General features: G+C 36.3%; 4 protein-coding genes and 2 pseudogenes across 5 annotated transcripts; 5 read left to right on the plus strand and 1 right to left on the minus strand.

Moving 5' to 3' along the window:
* Positions 1–295: 295 nt before the first annotated feature.
* Positions 296–1913, minus strand: LOC145220048 (uncharacterized; annotated as a pseudogene).
* A 5877-nt stretch (positions 1914–7790) lies between these two features.
* Positions 7791–9511, plus strand: LOC145217383 (uncharacterized). The gene is made up of 2 exons (XM_080084654.1): positions 7791–8518; positions 8818–9511. The coding sequence occupies exon 2, from the start codon at positions 8822–8824 to the stop codon at positions 9344–9346; it is 525 nt and encodes a 174-aa protein (XP_079940780.1). The 5' UTR covers positions 7791–8518; positions 8818–8821; the 3' UTR covers positions 9347–9511.
* A 465-nt stretch (positions 9512–9976) lies between these two features.
* On the plus strand, positions 9977–11043 carry LOC145217390 (uncharacterized). Its single transcript, XM_080084665.1, has one exon. It carries the CDS (start codon positions 10204–10206, stop codon positions 10621–10623), a length of 420 nt encoding a protein of 139 aa, XP_079940791.1. The 5' UTR covers positions 9977–10203; the 3' UTR covers positions 10624–11043.
* A 1517-nt stretch (positions 11044–12560) lies between these two features.
* LOC145221039 (small nucleolar RNA U3) lies at positions 12561–12744 on the plus strand (annotated as a pseudogene).
* A 2584-nt stretch (positions 12745–15328) lies between these two features.
* Positions 15329–17671, plus strand: LOC145219366 (uncharacterized; the record flags this gene model as incomplete). The annotated part of the gene is made up of 5 exons (XM_080086739.1): positions 15329–15396; positions 15507–15578; positions 15764–15909; positions 17383–17518; positions 17577–17671. Coding segments are annotated over exons 1-5 (513 nt in total), but the record flags the coding sequence as incomplete, so codon positions are not given.
* Positions 17672–17726: 55 nt separating this feature from the next.
* On the plus strand, positions 17727–20632 carry LOC145217347 (uncharacterized). Of its 2 annotated transcripts, XM_080084599.1 has the most exons (10): positions 17727–17887; positions 18053–18210; positions 18273–18361; positions 18423–18528; positions 18588–18740; positions 18973–19100; positions 19186–19271; positions 19408–19585; positions 20129–20217; positions 20299–20632. In XM_080084599.1, the coding sequence occupies exons 1-10, from the start codon at positions 17737–17739 to the stop codon at positions 20400–20402; spliced, it is 1242 nt and encodes a 413-aa protein (XP_079940725.1). In that variant the 5' UTR covers positions 17727–17736; the 3' UTR covers positions 20403–20632. The 2 variants fall into 2 exon arrangements, with proteins under 2 accessions (XP_079940725.1, XP_079940726.1); XM_080084600.1 differs by lacking the exons at positions 17727–17887; positions 18053–18210 and having other exon boundaries at positions 18267–18361.
* The last annotated feature ends 1362 nt before the right edge of the window (positions 20633–21994 follow it).

The following is a 21994-nucleotide window of genomic DNA, read 5'->3' on the forward strand; positions in this document are numbered from 1 at the left end:
TTCAATCTCATGTTTTTGATCAGAGGTTTATTGAACGTGGAAATACAAAACGGTATATGCTGACACCCAGCATTAAGAAAATTTATCGATGTGATGTTTGTGAAAAAACGTTTGTCCAAAGTGGAAATTTGAAAACACACATGTTGACTCACACTAAAACGAAACCACATCGATGTGATGTTTGCGAAAAAAGATTTGCTCGTAAGGGACATTTAACAACACACATGTTGACTCACACGAAAGAAAAACCTCATAGATGTGGTGTTTGTGAAAAAGGGTTTGCTCATATGGGACATTTAGCAACACACATGTTGACTCACACCAAAGAAAAACCTCATAGATGTGGTGTTTGTGAAAAAGGGTTTGCTCGTATGGGAGATTTAAAAATACACATCTTGACCCACACCAAAGAAAAACCTCATAGATGTTGTGTTTGTGAAAAAGCGTTTGCTCGTATGGGACATTTAGCAACACACATGTTGACTCACACCAAAGAAAAACCTCATAGATGTGGTGTTTGTGAAAAAGGGTTAAAAGGGCTTGTAATATTACTTATGGCGGCAATAAAGACATTGGTTACCACATTTTCTGCCGTCTGTGCAACAAAATCCATATCGACATTACTCTTTAGGTTAGAGTTTATGTAATGATATAGCTTATCATGCGTAAGTCGAGCCTGTGACAAAGCCATTAATATGCTCGTCATGTCATCTAGACCAGTGGAGGGTCTAGGAAATTCGTTCATAATGGATTGATAATCGACAGTATGTGGGGTATAGTGAACAGGAGCTAGTTGGGGAGTAAGATAATGTACTTTCGAGTTAACATGGGCTAAGGTGTAATTTTCATAAGTATAGTAAACATCTCCCACTTTAAAAGACATAATGCGTCCTGGAACATAATTTTCAAGGAACTTAATATTCTTATAAACATAGCCATCTCTATAATATTGACCCGTGATAGAGTGATTTCCGTTTGGGTCTTTAAATTGAATAAGAGGTCTAGTAGCAAATAAATTACCATGACGTAAATCACGTATAACAGTTCCGGAAACTGGTTCACATGTTATTGCGGTAACGACATCACCAATAGTAATGGCAGCTTTGGGTATTCCAAGGAGTTGACTTAAGGTTTCTCCTGGATAACGGAATATCACCATAACAATCTCCAACATTTGACGAACATTGTACACTATGATGAATACTCATACCAAGATCACGTATTTCCATTCTATAAGGTGTCGACAATCCTTTTTCGAAATGGATAAGTAATTCATGAGTAGGCTACCCAAAGGTGTAGTAACAGGACAATCAATACGATCAGGTACAGACCACACATACGAACGTGTCCCCACAGTGCACGCGCCTCTATGAATATTGCAATTCGATAAAATTCCGAGAGCGCTTTTCATAACCTTGTTTATATGGTCATACAAAACAACAGACTCAGTAAGAATCGCATTTCTGACACTACCTTGTGCCGAAGTTGGCCAATGATATTTAATTTCAAGCTTATTTCTAGTAGACCATGAGGACTTAGTTAAAGGAACTAAATCACCCATAGATGAAGTCTTATGAGTTCTGGACCATTGTTCACAAACACTAGCAAGAGGAGCACCCACCAGCTATAGTGGTCACTTCATGAGTTTTTGCACCAAAAAAATATGAAACACTTGTATACTTTTCTATCATAACTTGGCACATAAACACTTTGACTTTAATAAAATCAGTAGAAGGATGATATACTTTTGCCTTGCAAGATGTTACGTTTTCAGGTTCAGGGCGCTTGCATGGCGGAGGTTTGCTTATTACGTATTCACCATCCGACACTGTTTCGTGGCAAACCTGAAATGTCTGTTCACACATAAAACAACCAAGAAACATAACAATAAGAAAGCATTGTAAACGCAGCATGACTTCAGTCTCTGTATCTCAAAGGTTTCCTAATTTCACGTCCTCTTCTCGTCTGTCTAATCGGTTCAATCGGTATCTCAGGAAGAGCCGAACTGGTCTCTCCTGTAAGTAAAGGATCTGTCGTTAGATCAGTGTCTATGTCAGTGTCAACTACGAAAGAGGGTACAGTTTCAACCACAGTATCAGTGTCCTCAGAGTTATCATCGTTGCTAACAACATTTGGTAAACGTGCAACCTTAATTCTGTCAATAGAGACGCTGTTTTCTTTTCCAAACATTGCCAAAACAAAATATTTGTTATGTCTTTCAAGAACTTTAAACGGCCCAGTGTAAGAGGGATGCAATGGCGGTTTGTGCCCAGAAACCTTGACAAAAACATGTGAGCTAGTTTGTAGATTTTTATCAATATAGGATCTTCTAGCTGGTTGCTCACGCCTGGGAGAGAAACGTAAACCCGACATGAAAGAAGTTAACCGTTTAGCATAGTCAGATTTGGTTTCACTACTCTCTACTTCCTCGAAAAACTCGCCTGGCAATCTCAACTTCTTTCCTGATACCATTTCTGCTGGAGAAGCATCTAAATCAACATTATGACTAGCGCGGATTCCAAGAAGAACCAAACCAAGATTAGAATACCAATCAGTGGGATTTTCATAAGATTTTAGAGCCGCTTTTAGACGTCTATGCAATCGTTCTGCCAAACCGTTGCTTTGGGGATGATAAGCTGTAGTTGAGCAAAATTTAGTGCCCAACATTTTGCATAGATCTTGGAATACACCTGACAAGAAGTTGGCGCCGCGATCGCTAGAAATTCTCAAAGGACAACCGAAACGCGCCACCCAGTGGAGAAGAAATGCATCAGCACAGCTTTGGGCAGTGTAGTCAACCAGAGGAATAGCGTCAATAAAACGTGTAAATCTGTCAATGATTGTTAATAGATAAGAGTATCCACCTGAGTTTGGAAGTGGACCAACAATGTCTATGTTAAGATCACAATACTTATCAGTAGGTTCAACATAATGAGATAAAGGTGCAATGTTGTGACGGTAGACCTTGTTTACTTGACAAGGTATACATGTCTCGCACCAGTTTTGTATGTCTGCGTTCATACTCGGCCAGACATAACGTTCACAAATCAGCTTCCGACTGATTCTGATTCCAGGATGACTAAGATTGTGTAAGACATCATAAACACGTTTTCTAAACTCAGTAGGTACAACAGCACGAAACACTCCAGTAGATATATCACCAATTAAAGAAGTTGGACTTCCAGGAAGACGTCTGCTAACTAACTTTAAGCTTACACACTGATCTGACAACATCTCTTGGAATTCTGCAATGTTTTTACTACATAAAGCGCAATCAGCAAATTGAGATAGTAACATGTTTCCAGGAATGTTCTCAGATTTTCCTTCTTGATACAAGTTTATCCATCATAACAACAGACCAGGTGGTTTTTAAGCATTAACCCATCATAGGGCAATATAAACTATTGTGAAACTTATTTAGATCAAAAGGACAAATGTCAAAAACAACACGCGACAGTTTAGTTCAGTGTTTCTCAACCTTTTTTCCTGTACCGCCCCTTTTAGACTTACATAATTTATAAACGCCCCCCTTAGAACTGACAAAAACAAAACGATTTAATTTCACGTGCAATATCAATGTGATAATTCGAAGTCTAATCTTTAACACGCTAAATTTTTATCCACTGGGCCGTATTTAAGCTGTAGAGGTTCCTTATGCAGAACATGCGAGGCAAGCCAACGCTAGATGAAACGCCAACGTTTTTTAACTAACTAACAAACAACAACTAATTAAAAACGCCTTTGGCCGGGCGTGTGCCCACTATTTGACGTTTTTTAAAAACGATCACTTTTATTCTTGGGAATTCTACGTCAGTACGTCAACAGAGAACAAATCACGCGTTCAATTGTGATGTTAACAAACCCGTTTGTGACTAACCCGTTACGTTGCAAAATTAACAAGCTAACGCTCTGCGGCCGAGAACTGAGCATCAAAAATACCGAGTACTCGGGTTCCTCTGGCTCGGTTTGGCCAAGCACAACTCAATCACTACCTGATTTTGTTATTAAAGCGCAGACAAGCCCCGACAAATGACGCATAGTGATTTGCACAAAATTCATTGTGACATCATAATCAAAAACACCTTGCAAAACAAAAAACCCAATACAGCGATTACTTGAAAATATAATTTAGTGAAAAATAAATTTACTTATACTGGTCACTGGAAGAGATATGACAAAAATAACTTGGTCGTTTTGTTTCGTTTTAACTGCTCCATCTTCTCTCAGCGCCCCCCAATTGCCCAATTATTCTCCAGCGCCCCCTTAGTGATAGCAAACGCCCCCAGGGGGGCGCTGGCGCCCCCGTTGAGAACTACTGGTTTAGTTCCACATTTTTGCGGGTGTCTTACAAGTTCAAGCATAAAAAACAATAGTCAGAAATACGCGCTAAAGATCGTTGTTTTGTGTTCGCCAAACAAATGAGACTTTCTGAGATAGAAAGAACTCTAGTAAATTAGGTGATGCAATATATAAGCTATTGCTGCCAGGCATAGTATCAAGTTTAAAGAGCTCTTCTGGCAAATGTGATTTTATTCCGACGTTTCGACGTCCTATACAGGTCGTCTTCATCAGGGTAAAATGTCGGAATAAAATCACATTTGCCAGAAGAGCTCTTTAAACTAGGTGATGCAATTTTTGTTAAATTTTCATGGTAATTAAGTTTTTATTTTTACCAACCAGTATCCAACGCACTTAATTGTTTGTACCAAACGCGCTATCAAAAATACCCGTTTGCAAAGATTTATTGACATCAGGTCCAATAAATGTAATTGTTGAAAGCTTTTAATTCGCCGATTTTTGTTACTTGAAACTTTATTACCAATCAGTATTGTGGACATTCTAGTTTAAGGAAAAATCAGCTTAATACCTTGAGTTGTCGTGTCTCTATTATAAGAGCATGGTGTAGCTGCTTACTTGCCGCAATAAATGTGCTCAAATACAGTAATAGCTGTGGTATTGAAACTTCGATAAACTTTAAGGGATAAAGAAAAGGCTTAAAGCCTCACGGAGGTTAGGAATGATATTTTCAACTGAAGAAAGAAAACAATTTGAGCAAACTTCCGTTAATGAACTTATAATTCAAAAAAGCATGATTTTAAAAGCAGTAGTCAAGGATAAAGACATAAGTTTTGTATGCGCATAAAAATGACGCTTTGTGCTTCTGGGATGAAAGCAAACGTTAGTTACGCCTTTAAAACTGGTAAACATGTTGTTAAACAACTTTAAGTCACCTAAAGTGACGTAATTAATGGAATCTCGAAAAGTTTATTGAAAAAAAAATCCCTTTTTTGTAAAGGTTCATTGAACTGATAGGCAACAATTATGATATTTCAGTCTGTTATTATATGCGACTGTTGTCTACATCTGTCGCACTGAGTCTCTGGTTACTCGTGATTTATAATATACTACACAGTTGATAAGATATTATGATATGTGGTAAGTTATGATATTTTTTCATGCTATTCATGCGATCTGAATTGACGTCAGATAACAGTCATTATTAACCATCGTATAGTGTAAAAATACCTAATTAATTCGTAAATTATTCTACTCTACATATCAAATCAATTTTTACCATTACCGTTCATGTTTTGTTAATGTTACGTTATAACTCGTTTAATATGTTAACATTACGTTTTATCTCATTGTATAAATAAATAAATCAAATTGACTTAATGTATTAAAGCAATCAATATATTGCTGCATATTTTTATCACATAATTGTTGATTTAATAAATTTTGGGATTCAATCAAAGTTTGATTACTTGTTTGATTATGTGTTTGGTAATCCTATAATTTGTTACACATCGCATATTATTCGTTTTAATCTATAAGCTATATGTACTGTAGCTTTTCTTTAGATTGTTGATTAAATATATCGAGCGTCGTGCGAGTAAAAACATACTGAGAGTTTTGTTTAAGTGTAATATGGTTAAGAGTTTCCCTCTGATTTATCGCTGAGTTATGTAACCTCACTTCAATTTGAGAATAAAGTATTACCCAGTAAACGTGCTAGAATGTTCTCTCAGTGAAAGTTGTCAAACGCCAGGAAACTAACTTAGGCACCTGGAAATACAGAAGCACAGATTGCTTTCTCAAAAATCCATTTTAGTTGAGGCTATTTTTTCAAATCCGACCTAATAACGAAACACATAACGATTTCGTGTATCTTTAGCTTGCCTTTAATGTCTAAAAATCTCGAAGTTGTTAATCGTTCGAATATTTGATGGTCTTGACAATCTTTCTTACAGTATTTTTACTACCGGGAAAACTTTTCTACCTACGTTGAGCGTTGTTTTCAACCAATAAACGAAGAAGATAACAAATGTATACTGTTGCTTTCTAAAGCCAAACTCGGCATTCAACCAACATGCACTGAATAGTGACGTCGACCGTTTACGGCAGTGGTTCCCAACCTTTTTCACCTTGCGGCACTTTATCAAAGAGATAGATAGTTTGCGGCACCCTGGCAAAACTTAAATTCGTTACCCTTAAATTTTCCATCGTTATTCTATTCAAACTTGTTTGTGGTAAGAAACGCAACGAGTCGAAATCTCACTCTGTTTTTTCCTGGCCGAGAAAACAAAGCTTACCGCGAAGTATAAACTTACCGCGAAGTATAAACTTACCGCCAGCGACTTCCCGAAGCGACTCTTTGTAAGTTAAGTAAAGAATGGGTCGCAGTATTGCAATATCAATACCTAGCGGCACCCCTGAACATTGCAATTGGCACCCCGGTTGGGAACCACTGGTTTACGGTTTGAAAAAGCGACTTTGTCACGTGTGTTTGAAAGGTATTTGGTTGTTTGACACATTGGCTACAACGAGAAATGTTGTTTCAGGTTAAAGTCACACGAACATCGCGCATAAATGAAAACACGTAAAAGTTTTTATGAGAGCACTGGAGAAAGCATTTTGATTTTACCAGGGCCAGGGAACTATGCCCGGTTAGTAGTTTTGTACAGGACGCTTGTAATCGGACACCCTGGAAAAGGAAGTTGTTGCAAAGCTGACTGCCGCATTGCGAAGCCAGTTAAAGTCGGTTAGCTCAACACTTCAGTAAAGGATTAGACTATAGTTAATCGCATAAGCGTTTGTTGAACTTTGTTCTTTTAAAACGACTTTAGTTTGTTGCTGTAAACGATGTTATGTACCAAATGAGTTTGTTTTGGCTTAGCAAGTTTAGAAATGTCAAACAAAGTTTCGTTTGTTTATTGGTATACAATACATCTATTTATGTTTACTTCGCATCATTATGAATACTTTGGTCTACACATGGAATTGCATGCGTTAACAAAAAAATACGCGTTTAGCCTTTACTAAATTTGACGTTAATGTGACATCGCGTATTTTGCCCAGATCACGTTTTGTAAAAATTGGTCTCAACAATATTACAAGTTTTCTTTAGTTTTGGCTTATTGGAAATTGCACATTCAATTTTGTTTCTGGTTGAGTCTGACATATTATCGAGTTCTAGTCAAATCATGTTGATTTTGCCTCAGTTGGTTTAGCACAGTACACGTGAGGCTTGTAATCGTTGGAAAAGGAAATTGTGCTCTACTGACTGCCACATTGCGAAACCAGTTGATGTCGGTTAGCTTACAACTTCACTTGAAAATTATGCTTTGGAGAGAGTTAATCGCATTAATGTTTGTTCTGTTTATTTGAATCTCATTACACAAGGGTAATATTGTGCAGTATATTTTACCTTAGCACACATGTTATTTAAACACGTAGCATGGCGTGAATATAACTTTGCTTCTACGTTCTTGTACGTAGAATGTTCGTTTAACTAATTACTGTGTCAAACCATTTTAAACATAATATTCCATTGTTTCAAACTAATGAACAACAAAGCAGGCCGAAGAGAACACAATAGGGCTGTGGCCTTGAAAGATGCAAACAACTCGGCATTAGCAAACACCCAACTGTCCATAATCACACCAATAACTTTTCCACTGCCAAGGTGTTTGCGAGGTCTCCTAGGGTCGTGGAACATACATTTTCACACCAACACGGACGTTAAAACTGACTTTCTAATGCCGATTACTTATCGCTCGCTCTTGCATCATTGAGCTAGGTGTTATGTAATTATCACTCGACCATTGCGTTTTTTACCACCGCGTTTGTGTGTGTTTTACCGCCCTTGTTGCTATATAACAACTTTGTGTTTTCCATTAAAGTCATTACTCTGATGAAGGCGTCTCGTATGGGACATCGAAATGTCGGCATATTAAATGGAAACTGCTGCAAGATCTACAAATGTGTTGATGTGTAGTATGATAAAGAAAAAGTCTCTTTATTGTTCCTTCAGGCGCCCGTTCAATGACCTGCCTGGCACTTTGATATACAAAGGCTTTGGTTTAACGGTGGTGGGACTTCAACAATAGGTTCCTGGATGTGCTGGTTGGTTTGTAGACAAAAACGTGAATATTTTATTCCTGGATACAGAAATTTCGACACCTCTGTATGGTACACTTTTGTTAAGCGTTCATCACAAACCAAACAGTATTACAAGGTACCTACACTTCAAAATGAATTTCAAAACAGATGTTCTAATGCCGATTAGCTGTCGGTCGCATTTGTGACACTTAACTACGATTTTTATCAACGTATTATCGTCGTTTTCGCGTCAGTGTCTTTTCAGTGTTTGCTACCTTTGGGTAGACGCAAAGTACAAGACGTCGGAACGTCGAATGACTTGTTTACATTTCTTTAGAGGAAAGCCGCTTATTTTGTTTCAGCTCATAACACATAAATCGTAAAACAGCTTAACCATTTTTATTTATTTATAATACCTGAATAACTAATTTAAAGAGAGATGACATCAACGGATTTGGGCGTGGACAAGGCTGATATTTGTGATCAAAGGTTTTATGAAGATGGAAATCTGAAACAACATATGCTGAAACACACCACTGAGAAACTGCATCGATGTGATGTTTGTGAAAAAACTTTTAAAAAGAGTTCGAACTTAAAAAGACACACGTCGACTCACACCAAAGAAAAACCTTATCAGTGTACTGTTTGTGGAAAGACATTTGGTCGGCTTGGAATATTGAAAACACACAAGGTGACACACACCAATGAGAAACCTTATCGATGTGAGGTTTGTGAAAAAAAGTTTGCTCGTAAAGGTGATGTGACAGAGCACATGCTGACACACGCCAATGAAAAACCTCACCGATGTTATGTTTGTGAAAAACAATTCGCTCGTGTTGGAACTTTAAAAAGACACATGTTGACTCACACTAAAGAGAAACCTCATCGATGTGATGTTTGTGAGAAACGGTTTTCCCAAAGTTGCAGTTTAAAAAGACATGTATCAGTTCACACTAAGGAGTAATTTCATGGATGTGATGTTTGTATAAAAAAGTTTGCTCATAGTGGAGATTTGAAAATCCACATGTTGGTTAACTCTAACCCCATCACGGAGAAGCCCCATTGGCGTGTTGATCAAGTTTGATAGACACTTGTTGACTCACAATAAACAGTAACTCAACCGTGAAAAGACTTGTTTGGGCTTAAATTTCACCTTATTCTTCGAGTTTCATTTTTACCAATTGAAAAAAAATTTTACCTATTATTTTTACCAATCATTTTTACCAATTGAAAAAAAAAACATGTATCACACAGAGTAACAATGAAAACAGTAACTTTTGTGCAGTAACACTGTTCACTAAACCATTCAAGTCCAAACTAAATTATGTAACACAATAGGTTCCGGTCGATGAGATATTATGAGATAAATTTAGGTCGCCTTCATCAGGGTATGAGATGCATTTCAGTTCGCCTTCAAATAACACTAAATGCGCGTAGTAAATTGCACGAAAAACAAAGGTGAAACCAATTGAACGCAAGTACGTCACATCGCAACGCTGCGCGATAACAAATGATTGGGCCTGTAATATATGAGCATCAGTTTGTAACAAGCTGAAAGTATCAAGTCTGTTTTAATGTTAATTGTGTTGCCCCGTTGTTGAATATCCCACGACTCAAGAAATAGTCTTTTGCTGTTTACATTACTCCTCACACATTCTTTCTTAAGTTAGAAATTGTCGTGGATAAACCTCCAACAGCCGCCATGCATACCGACGATAACTGTGCAAATTGTTAAAAGACTCGAAATTTGAGAGGACTGTCTCAACTGCCAACAGAATCAGTCAGTAAATTAGAAAGTAGGAATATATTTTGCGCTTAATAATGGCATCATCAGTTCCTGAAAAACGCAAAAACGACACATGTCTCACATCACAGAAAAACCTTATCTGTTTGTCAAAAACTCACATCACAGAAAAACCTGTACTGTTTGTCAAAAAAACATTTGGTAGGTTAGAACTATTGAAAAAACACATGGTAACACACACCAATGAAAAACCTCACCGATGTGATGTTTGTGAGAAACGATTTAATCGCAGTGGAGATTTAAAAAGACACATGTTGATTCACACTAAAGAGAAACCACATCGATGTGATACTTGTGATAAAAGATTTACCCAAAGTGGGTATTTGAAAGCTCACATATTGACTCACACCAAAGAGAAACCTCATCGATGTGATGTTTGTGAAAAAAAGTTTGCTCGTGCTGGGACTTTAAAAAGACAGTTCAAGACTCACTTTTAAAGAGAAAGGTCATCCATGCGATGCTTGTGTAAAAATGTTTGCTCGTGGTGGGGCTTTAAAAAACAGATGTTGACTCACATTAAAGAGTAACTTTGTGGACGAAGAAAGATTCTGGGCTCGAACAACACCTCACGGTACGACTTTTGTGTCCTAAGAATGTGATAAACATGTACCAGACGGACAAAATGTGACGATGTGCATTGACCTTTTATACCAAACCATTCCGATCAGTAAATCCTATTGCTTTACATCAGTATTTTCTACACAATATTATTTCGATCACGTAATGTAATGCTTTGTTAACTAAGTTTAAAAATATGTTAATAAAATCAATACCAACCAAGCATGACATTGTTTAATTTCAACGAAACAAATAGAAAACCTCAACATGGTGATAGCAATCAGTATCATTTTCTTGATCATCTTACAAATGGTTGCGTGCCAGATCTTTACTGAATATGTAGTTTCAAACAAGAACTGTAAAAGAAAAAAAAAGTTTTTCTGAATGTGTATGTTGAAAATCCTATCTTTCAAAATACACAGATCATTTTATGACTTGAATGTACATAGCGTACGTGCCAGCCAGTTGCTAGACAATTACCACCGTTTGTTTTATTGATGATGATTTAGCATAAATCACTCCGTGTGAGTTATTGGATAAATAACTAAGCACTTATTTTTGTTACAATTAGACGACTACGTATAAGCAAGCGAAAAACTAAAAAAACAACAACCACATCGGTTACGTGAAGCCAGTTTTTCTCAAACTTTTTCGTTATTTTTTTATAAACGGTCCCTTTGCCCGAAGAGATTTTATAATCTCTTTGCTTTGCCATTATGACGAGGGCTCGCGGTACATAACCCAATATGTGTGTTTTAGAAAAACGAAATTTGATTGCAGGATTCATAACAATGATCTGACCTGACGTCGCAGACAAGACAAAAAAACATTACGATTGTGTGCGAACAATTGCATTTTTGTTAGTTGTCATGCAATAAAGCCTATTGTTTAGCAAGGAAGATGGTTGATTCTCACTTTCACTTTGACTTATTCAGTGGCACAAACTGACGACAAATAAGAATATAGAACTACTTCCACCTTTTCGCGATTCCAGCAAAATGTCCCAAAGCAGTGGTTCTCAGACTTTTTTTTGTTGCGATGCCCCAAAAAAATTTTTCTGGACGTGCGACGCACCAGCAAATACAAATTAATGAGGAAACTTATTTTTAAAGTTAGGTTTATTGAAACAACAGCGAAAAGCCACGAAACGGAACTATTCTGCGACGCCCTTGCAAATTGAAACGACGCACCAGGGTGTCGCGCCGCACAGTTTGAGAACTACCGCCCTAAAGGACCGCGGATCCCAATTTGAGAACTGCTGCGAAAACCTTTTTGGGGATCTAAACACTTCTATCCTGGAATAAATTTAGAATATTCGGAAGTCACACAGACGGCGAGACTAAAAAACTTTAGATGCGATACTCTGATCCTTGTCAAAAAACTTTGTGCGTAGATTTCTGTTTAGTTAAGTTTATTAGGCTAAGCTCACTACTTATACTATCCTTGAAACAATAAGCACATATATCAGGGTTCGCCAACCTTTACCACTCTAAAATTCATTCGGACCAATTTCACATAGCAAACAAACTATGGGAGCCTCAAAGACCTTTTCAAATTTGAAATAAAATGCCCCTGTAAAAACGTTTTTCGCGGTTTTTATTTGTCTATTTCACGCGTATTTCATAGTACATACATACATTTTTCTTAAATCCCTGACTTTTCAGTACATTATAACATTTCTCCTGACGCAGATTCAAACACTAAATTCCCTGACATGTCAGGGAAAATCCTGACGCATGGCAACCCTATGCTAGCACATACCACAAACAAACAAAATTTGAGCTCGTTTGTGGTGACAAATCAAATTGCAAACATTAAGATCATACTTTTAGGAATCATTTCTATTGTGTGTATATTCAAAACGTCGTCCAAGTATGATGCAGCGGGTTCCTCTGAACATGAAGCTTGGCGTTGGATGGAGTTAGACGACTCTGTCTTATACACTAAAGATTTTTTTGCCACCATTTTCGGTTGCACGAGGAGGAATATATACGTTCTGCCCATTTAAGCACTGTTGTGTACTTGACTTCATCGATGGCTTGTGATTGTAAAGTGATTGTAAATAAATGTAGAATCATCAAGTCAATAAATATTGATAAGTAACCTGCAGGAAGTGTACTTTTGCGACCCATAAGACCTTATCGACACTGCAGTTTGTTGGGAGTTAATAGCAAATGGAGTGCCGTTATATGGCTATTCTAACCAACACGGTCTATGTCGTGTCACCAGATGCTTGATGAGGTCCTTCAGGTCGAAGCAGGTCACACTGTCTGTCGATTTTTGTTTAATCCCAGACATTCATGCTGTCTTTTACGTAGGATGGAATTTGCGGCTGATGGTATGCTATGAATATGGCGAACAGTAGCGAGATAGTATGCTATAAATATTACGAACGGTATCTAGGGTTCCGAACAACTCTCTCAAGGGTTCCGCGAACTTAAAGGGTTAAGCAGGGATTTTCCGAGGTCTGTTGTATCAATTCAAACATTTTTATCATATCCTTGTTGAGACTAATATCATCGTTAAGAACAGCAACGCTCGCCTGCACAATCTTGTTAACCTTGTTTAGATTATTATTGATCAATTATGACGTAATAAACCTTGCTACTGTGTAACCAAATTACAAAACATGTACAAAAACAACCCTTCTAGTAAGTGAATCATTTGTTGAAGTCAACTTCTATTATGTGCTTCAGTAAATTTGGGGGTGTTAAATATTTGATGACTTTTATTACCAATTTGTTGGATAACAAATCCAAGGTCGTCTGCTGTTCCTATTTCCCTGGTAACACTAGTCGTACTAATACTGGGTGTAAAAGGTGATGTTTAAATTTACTCAAAGTAACACAAAAATATTTCCTAATTTCATTTTTTTTGTCTATTTAATTTACTAACTATGTATACTATGCAAAGAACCAATTAGTGATATTCTATAACTGTTGACAAGTCCCTTTACTTTAGAATGAGAAACGCCTGTACCCTTTGGCTACACCACTGGTAAGAAATGCATGTTTTTTTATCTAGCATTCTTGTATTACATGTATTAAGATTATTCTTTGTGGGGTTATCCAAAATTTGACAAAATATCTTAAGGGTTCGGTGCCACTAAAAAGGTTAAAGAGCACTGCTTTAGTAGTAATAAAATGCGTGAGCAACCCCTCGAGTACAAATAATAGACTTTCCTATAAAAGGCTTTCATTTCTTTTTAACTTACTTGTTTTTGTTTGAGCATAAATTAATTGTAGAGTTGACGAATTATTTTACAAATAATTGTTGTTGACGCTTAACCGCAGTCGCAAACCCTGAGTCGTTTCTATGGTAATTGATTAGTAGAGTTAACGTAATGGATTAATTTACGAAGAGAACCTGCCATGCGCACACTCAAACAAATCTGTCCATCGCAATAAATGATTTACATTATTACCTCATTACCTATGATAACGAGGTCGCAAAATCTGTTTACGTCGAATCAAACATTAAACATATGGCGCAAAATACGTTTATTATCATATACAGATTTGTTTGTTTAAGTGTGCACACAGCAACGATTTTTGCTGTAGTACATTATATTGCTTGTAAAGTTAGGGCAGCTTGTGAGTTTTCCCCAGTAATAAACGGACAGGTTAAGAAATTTGTCAATTAGACTGGAGAACGTTTATGTATCGCTGGCAGATAATGTCGATTTGAATCGATGTGAAGAAAATGTTTAAACTTATAAATCAAACAATTAAATTGTTAAATAAACGAATAAATGTTCAGTGAACAAAAAATGCCAACTGCATATTTTGTTACTTTGCCCAAATTTCCACGTGTTTGGTGAGAAAAGCAAAATAAATGTTTTTAAGTTTATGGAGCTCGATGAAGGTGACCTGTGCAGGACGTCGAAACGTCGGAATAAAAGTACAATTGCCAGAAGAGCTCTATAATCTTAATATTATGCCTGGCAGCAATAGCTTATATATTATATATAGCTGTTTTTAGTTTGCCATGTTTTAGGATCAAAAATATTGTTTGTAATAAGTTGGGATATAACGAAATCTCGATGTCGTCATTAGTATTAACTACCCTTGGTTAAGAGGCTTTTTTTATGTTTATGGGTGTTTATACAAAACCCATTTGCCGTATGCTTCACTTCAAGCTGGCAGATGTTATGTTATTCAAAGCATGTATTTTGCTTTTCTCACTCAACACGTGAAAATTTGAACAAAGTAACAAACAGTCAAGTCTTTGGTGATTGCAGTTGTTTCGGATTTCTCAGACTGGTTAGCAACGCGTACCGTGAGCATAGGTTGTCACGTTGGATCCATTTACAAGGGTTCTTGGAAAAGTCATGCCACACCTCGTGTGTTCGATGCAACATCACACACCACAGAGAAAACTGGTTCACAATTACCAAGCAACCGCTTGGGAACCTAAGCGATATGGGCAAAGTGTCTCGGGGTGCTCAGTTAGGGCATCGAAACAGAATAGGTCAGGTATCGTTTGATCGCACGACACTATTCTGTCTTATAACAAGTTAAAATCTAACATATAAATGTTGATGATGTTAAAAGGTTTTTAAATTCTGCAGATACTATAGAAATTTAGTATGAATCATACTTATGACAATAATGATTCCGATGCTTACGAAACCACAGAGTCGAAAGGACAAGGTAGAAATGTTTATGTTTAACGATTTGATAATCTTGAAGAATCGTTTTGCAAATAATTTTTGAATCTTTAAGAACTATAAAAATCAAAAGATTCACCTATGTGTCCGCAGAATATACAACAAACATATGTGAAGATTCTATCGAAACAATAAGGCCCACAGTTACAAGTGGACAAGGTTTTGGTGAGTTGTACAGGAGATATTTTTGCATGTTTTTGTTTATAAAATTTACCAAAAACGAGCGTTTTTCTGTCTACCATTTTTAATCAAATAAACGGTTATTAATAATAGTTATTCCACCGTTTACAAAAACAATATATATTTCGTTAAGCCAGCGGTGGTTGTGCAATTGAGTGTATTTTACACAGAAACCGTGAAATTGGATGACGAACGCCGTAAAAATGCTCCAAACAAACAATATACGTCGATTTGGATTAAAGTCTTGGTGTGCGCAGTTGGTATTCTGACTGCTTTGGTGCTAGTCTTCGGATTACTCAATTTTACACATGAGAAGGTTTGTGAGAGAACATTTAAGTTACATTAAGGTTTGTGAGAAAACACAGAAACATTCAATGTTGTCTGTTTTGTTTTGCATGTTTCATTGTTTTAGAACGGAAATGAGGAATATTTTCCAAGTGAGTCACCATCGCTTGGTACTTTCCATAATCCTGCCCGTACATGTGTTCAACTAAGGGACGCTGGATTAAAAGATGGCATCTACGTTATACAACCGTCACTAAAACCGTTTAAAGCAGGGGTTCTTAAACTTTTTCGGTCGCGCCCCACTTTACACTAATTATTTATTCTCACGCCCCCCCTAAAAAACATTAGCACTAATGATGCTTGTCTTGTTTTTCGGAAACAACATACATGGTAGGTCCCCTTTAAGCTACTGTCAAGTTAGTTCCGAACGTTGGAAAAAGCCACTTCAACACTGATAAGTTGCGAAAAAGTAGGCTTTTGCGAACACAGAGACACGTTGCCAGTATTCTTTTAAACTACGCATATGTTGCCCAGAAATCGTTGATTCGCTCAAAGTCAGGGCAATCTCTAATGCGAAATTGCGCACAAATAAAGAATGTACAGCCGACTATATAGTACAGGGGTCACCAAACTACGGCCCGCGAGGTCATTTCATCCGGCTTGCGACCCAATTTTTGGTTTGCCAAATCGTATTGATAGCTTTGTTACTGTCAAAACTTAATCTACTCCTTACGAAAGTTTACTGTTACGACATGTAAAATTAATATTACCGACTCTCAAAGGATTGCAACGCCCAGGATTGATCCAAACCCAGTTTATTATGTCACAGACAAAACAAAAAGTGTTAATTGTGCGCAAACAATTGCCTTATTGTGTCACTTATGACATAATATACAAGCATTCCTTGTAAGATGAGACTAACTATACAATTTAAGAGATTTTAAATGGGGTTTTAAAAATACCATATCTTGGCGCCCATATAAAAATCGCCTCATGGGCTAAGTTTGAGAAGATGGCACTAGGGCATGTAAACTATGCGGCGGCCCGCAGTGGGAAAAGTTTGGTTAATACAACTGGACATCCATTTCAGAGTATTGAAGCGTTTATACTTTAAACAATAAGTTCGAAATCAGCGCCGACATAATTCCAACGCATTAATTTACAATTGTTTGCAAGTGAAAACTTTGCTGCCAGATTGTGCTGCGCCCCCCTTGCGAACCCTTCACGCCCCCCTAGGGGGGCGCGCCCCCCAGTTTCAGAACCCCTGGTTTAAAGTATTATATGTGCACAAATACCGTACCTTTTTTTCTTAAACAAAAATATACAATGTAGTGGCAAATTTTGGGTTAAACGTTTAATGTAACAAAAACTGTGCTTAAAATTATAGAAGCGGCAACTCATACAGAAAACAAATAATTAATCTTTGAATACATTTCTTTACCATCCCATCACATTTTCTTTCTAAAAGAACAAATACTTGCTAAAGCGTTCTTATTGTACTTAGGTTTTCTGTGACATGATAGCTGCTGGTGGTGGATGGGTTCTCGCGGCCACTATAAACGACAATATTTTAATTTCGGAAGAAAGTTATAGTGATTTGTGGTTTGTTACATCGTCAAACAACAACGAAAATGTTATGGGTAAAAAGGATTATTTTATTTTTAAGAAAATTATACTTCCATGTTTTTGATATTTTAGATCATCTAAATTGGATGAACACAGATACATTCGGAACATTCGCCACTTGCACGAGATCAGATTTTAAAAGTCAAGCTTATTCTGAATATCAGGCAAATAATTTTTTATATTATGCAACTCTTTTTGGTAAACAACTTCTAGTTTTCAGGGAAAGGACATTATGTTACGTCATGTTCCAAATCAAACACCACTGAAGACCAGCAGAGAGCAGAGTTTTTTGCAATATCAAACTGAAAACGAATTTATGCAAATATACAAAGGAAATTTGCACGAAATATTCAATTCTCGGTATCCAGTTAAACCAGAAAATGGTAAGACAAGCACTTGGCACGCTGTTTTTGCAAATAATATACTTCAATTAATTATAGAATATTGACAAATTTAACTGGTGAAATGTTTGTGATCAGAAATTGAACCTTATCAACGTAGTAGGCCTACCATGTAATGTTATTTGGCATGAAACCAGTCTTTTTTAGTTTTTTATCCCGACGTGAAATCGATGTTGGATCGGCTTGATGCAAAATCCACAGAAATCACAAACTTAATTACTGATTTCTATTTTTACGATTACCACGAAATTCACCCAACCGTGATTTATGATAATAATTTGTTTGGAAACAGTTACGGAATGGAGGTAGTTTATTTGACTTTTATTGCAATGTATGGCTGAAAGATCATCAAAGTGTCTTAATGCAGATTTACTTTGACACAAATCAAAGTTGTTATTCATACGAATATGGAGCAAATTGTCAAGCTGATTATGTAGATTATGGTTTGGATTTCAGGTAAGTTTGGTTATATGCTTTTCTCCTGTTCTTAGTTTTATATTTCCGTTCAACTACGTAGATGTGATCTTGGCAACATGATGCGATCCAGTCGAAAAATGCATCCATTCTTTGCCTTGTTTGCTGTGGGAAACTTTGATCATTGCTTCAACTATTTCTTCTTTCACGTAAGCAAATATTGGTACATTGCTCCAGGTGTGATTTTTTTCACATTTGAAATTTTTAGGTGTATTCAAGTCGACCAAATTCAAATTTGAAAGTTGGATACAAAGGAAATCACACTCTCAACAACTTCTTTTTACATTATGAAGCACATTGTAAATATGGTTCTTCGTATGCCAGCTTGTGTGATGTTTGGTTTTGCGTCCTCAATACTAAGGTATGGGGTCATCATCACAGATCTTTTGACACGTTTAGGTTTGACGAAGATTTTTCCGAAGTACGCCTTTCGTTAAATACCTTTTCATTCAATTCTGAAGTACGCCTTCTGTTTAAAATACATTGCTCCTTGTTTAACGGAACATTAAGCCAGTTTCACTTAAGTAAAACCAAAGATTGTTTTAAAAACTAAACAAACATAATGCAATAGCATTTTATTATCATCCACATAGAAATGGAAATCATCCGCAATGCCAGCAATAAAAACTTACATCTATACATACTCAACACACTATTCTTTTGAATGGAAAATTCATGAAGCTGTTTCCAACACACTTTTTGGTTACACAATGGTTTCAAGGTAACCTCGTTGTTAACTTCTTGAGAAATGTGACATAAACTTCGTGATATTTTACATTTCTTTCTTGTATCGCTTTTACTTAAAGAAAAAGTGGTGTTTTGATACCTGAAACAGAGATCAATGCTGTTACCTACAAAATCTTAGAAATTATTTCGGAAACTGGCAACTTCTGTAAGTAAATATTTTAGTTTTGGCAAACAAGATTTTTTCACTTTTTAAACATTCACAATTTATGCATGCTTAGCTATTGCAAAACGGAAGTACAATACAATTCCCGCTATACCTGTGTATTTGTTTTTCATTTCAGGTCCGGATTGTTTTTATGATGATAAAGTACTTACAGTTCCAGTTCAATTTTCCATCGGAAACGATTCAGTGGTTAACTCGATGCTGCCACCAAGTGTTCAACCTCTACAGACCGGTTTTGTTCAGTTTCGTGCTTATGGAAGAACTGGGAGCGTCTACGCAATTTGTCCTGCTGTTAAGTAAGTACCGCTGTCATACAAATAAACCTCAGACGGTGTTTGTAAGAAAATTAATAGTTTATACCAAACTTATATGCCAACACGTTGGTTAGGGGTTGAAGGCTAGAATAAACCTTAAAGCTTGTTGATTCAAATTTGGTAAAACATTAAAACATTTATCCTTGTGAATTCAAGATAAATTGTTTCGCCTATATGAGAGATCATTGGTGCGTTTTTAAATAGAATCCTGGTTCTAAATATCTTGATATTAAACAAAAAATAAATTAGTGTTCGACAATCAATTAATGTTCATATAATCTTTTTTTAAATATATTGTACGTTCAACTTAAAGTTATAGACAAGGGCAACTGTTTGTAAATATATCTTCTTAACCGATATTGAGTTATTTTTCAAATGTTGTAATACTAGTTCTATAAAATCTCACATTGATAAGCTATTGTCAAGCTTCACGCTAAAGAGCTTTGTAACAACTTAAAAAAAGTTAATCCTAAATTCAGTAACTGGTCTTTATAATATTTCAAACATTAGCTGCGAATTGTTTAGAGTGAACGATTGGCGAAGTGAATATGTTTGTATTGGAGGAATGAACAATCCACAGTCACACCGCTTTGATGACTGCAGTGACTTTACAAGTAAATTTGTGTTTTTACTGCAACAATTTTTTAGTTTAACATTATGATTGTGAAATAGATTGATTTTTCTGTTTGATGTAGATTGGAACGGATTACCAGGAACCTTGCTGAACGAAACGACTCCAGTTGATTATGCTCATTCTCGGAAAGATTTGGATTCAACAATTATGATATTTTATCGATAAACTGCATACATTTTATTATTATTCTACACAACAGGTCATGTAAATTGCTGTTTACTCTTGTTATCAAATGCGATTGATTATGAGTATCACACACTTGCAGGACGCATTTAAGTTTTGTAATTCCGTTAATTTGACGATGTTTCTTGCAATTTGAGCTTAATAGCTCTAAATGTTTGAATGTCTGTTTGATTAAATTTTGTGACATATTATACGTTAGTTGTAGGTGTAGCTGTAGCTTGTACTCTAATTAATTTTCCAAAATAAAATCTTTTGATTATCACACCTTTTCCTTTGAAATAGTAGAATGAATTATTCAACAATATTTAAAATAGTGGTATAACTAAAATGGACTTGGTACTAAGTGAAAACGAGAAAACATAACCAAAACATTTGATTGAAATAGAATAATGATCAATAAGAAACATTGATTGAAATAGAATAATGATCATAGAGCGCCTGATAGACGACAAATTTGCGATAAAATTTAGGACAGTTATATCACAAGGACGTGAGGCAACTTCCATCGGTATTTTTTCAGCTATTGTTACAACTGGCGCAGGCAATGGTTTTACCTTGCGTCTCATTTTGCATGCCCGATAATTGACTATTCCCTAACACTATTTATCCAGATTAAGGTTTGTCACGATTACGGTTTGTTAAGTTTATCTACCAGGCAAACAGTTTAATATATTTGTGTACGACTAATTAAGCCAAAAAGGCCTTTGCATCATTATGATTTGCATACTACTAGAACATCAAACTCCAGAAATTATTTGTCTCAATTGTACTTCTTGTGCTTCGATCTTTCTTAGTATTTTACCAGTAAATTAGTCACACTTTCTTACTTGCGTTGGCCGATTTTTAGGTTGATATATCGCCATTTAAATTCGTTTTTACTAAGGAAAGTCATGCAGAATTCTGGTAAGCTTGCGACATACAATAAAACATTCAGAAAAAAAATATTAGCTTGTTCAAACATGATCCGAAATGTAGTCAAGGGCATTTATACAATAGCGTCTTATACAATGTTACTGTTTGTTTGGTTCTTTTATTTCGGTTCTCGGTAGCCGAAAACGACCAAATCGCTAGTGCACTAATCCAAATGAAGAGCTATGTTTGTTGCACGTTTAACTTACATTGATACAATGGCTAGTCGTTGTTACATTCGCTCAAGCAATTTCCAAATCAAATCCATTGTTTCAAAAGATTGGCAAACTGATTACTTGAACAGTGTTTGTTCCAATGTATATGAGTAAACCCGTGTAAAGCATACGAAGCGTTTTACCAGTAAGGTGGCATTGTAAAACTGACAACGGTAAAAATAATAAAGATCGAATATGTTGCATTTTTGGTACACGCAATTTTGTTTAAGACCTAATTTCCAACCTTGGAGCGGTTAAACAGTCTTTGATTTCGAACCCTGCGTTGCTGCAGCGCGATTGATTTCATTGCGGTACATATGTGTGACGTAATAATAAAAGAGGAAGGCTGGATCGGCGCCTATTGTTGACGTCAGATGGTTGCTGCTCAGCACAACAGACTGCGTATTGCTGCCATCTTGGTTGACAAACGAAATTATTGTTGTCAAGTAT

This window comes from Phallusia mammillata, chromosome 3 (genome assembly GCF_965637545.1).
Source record: "Phallusia mammillata chromosome 3, kaPhaMamm4.hap1.1, whole genome shotgun sequence".
Taxonomy (NCBI): domain Eukaryota; kingdom Metazoa; phylum Chordata; class Ascidiacea; order Phlebobranchia; family Ascidiidae; genus Phallusia; species Phallusia mammillata.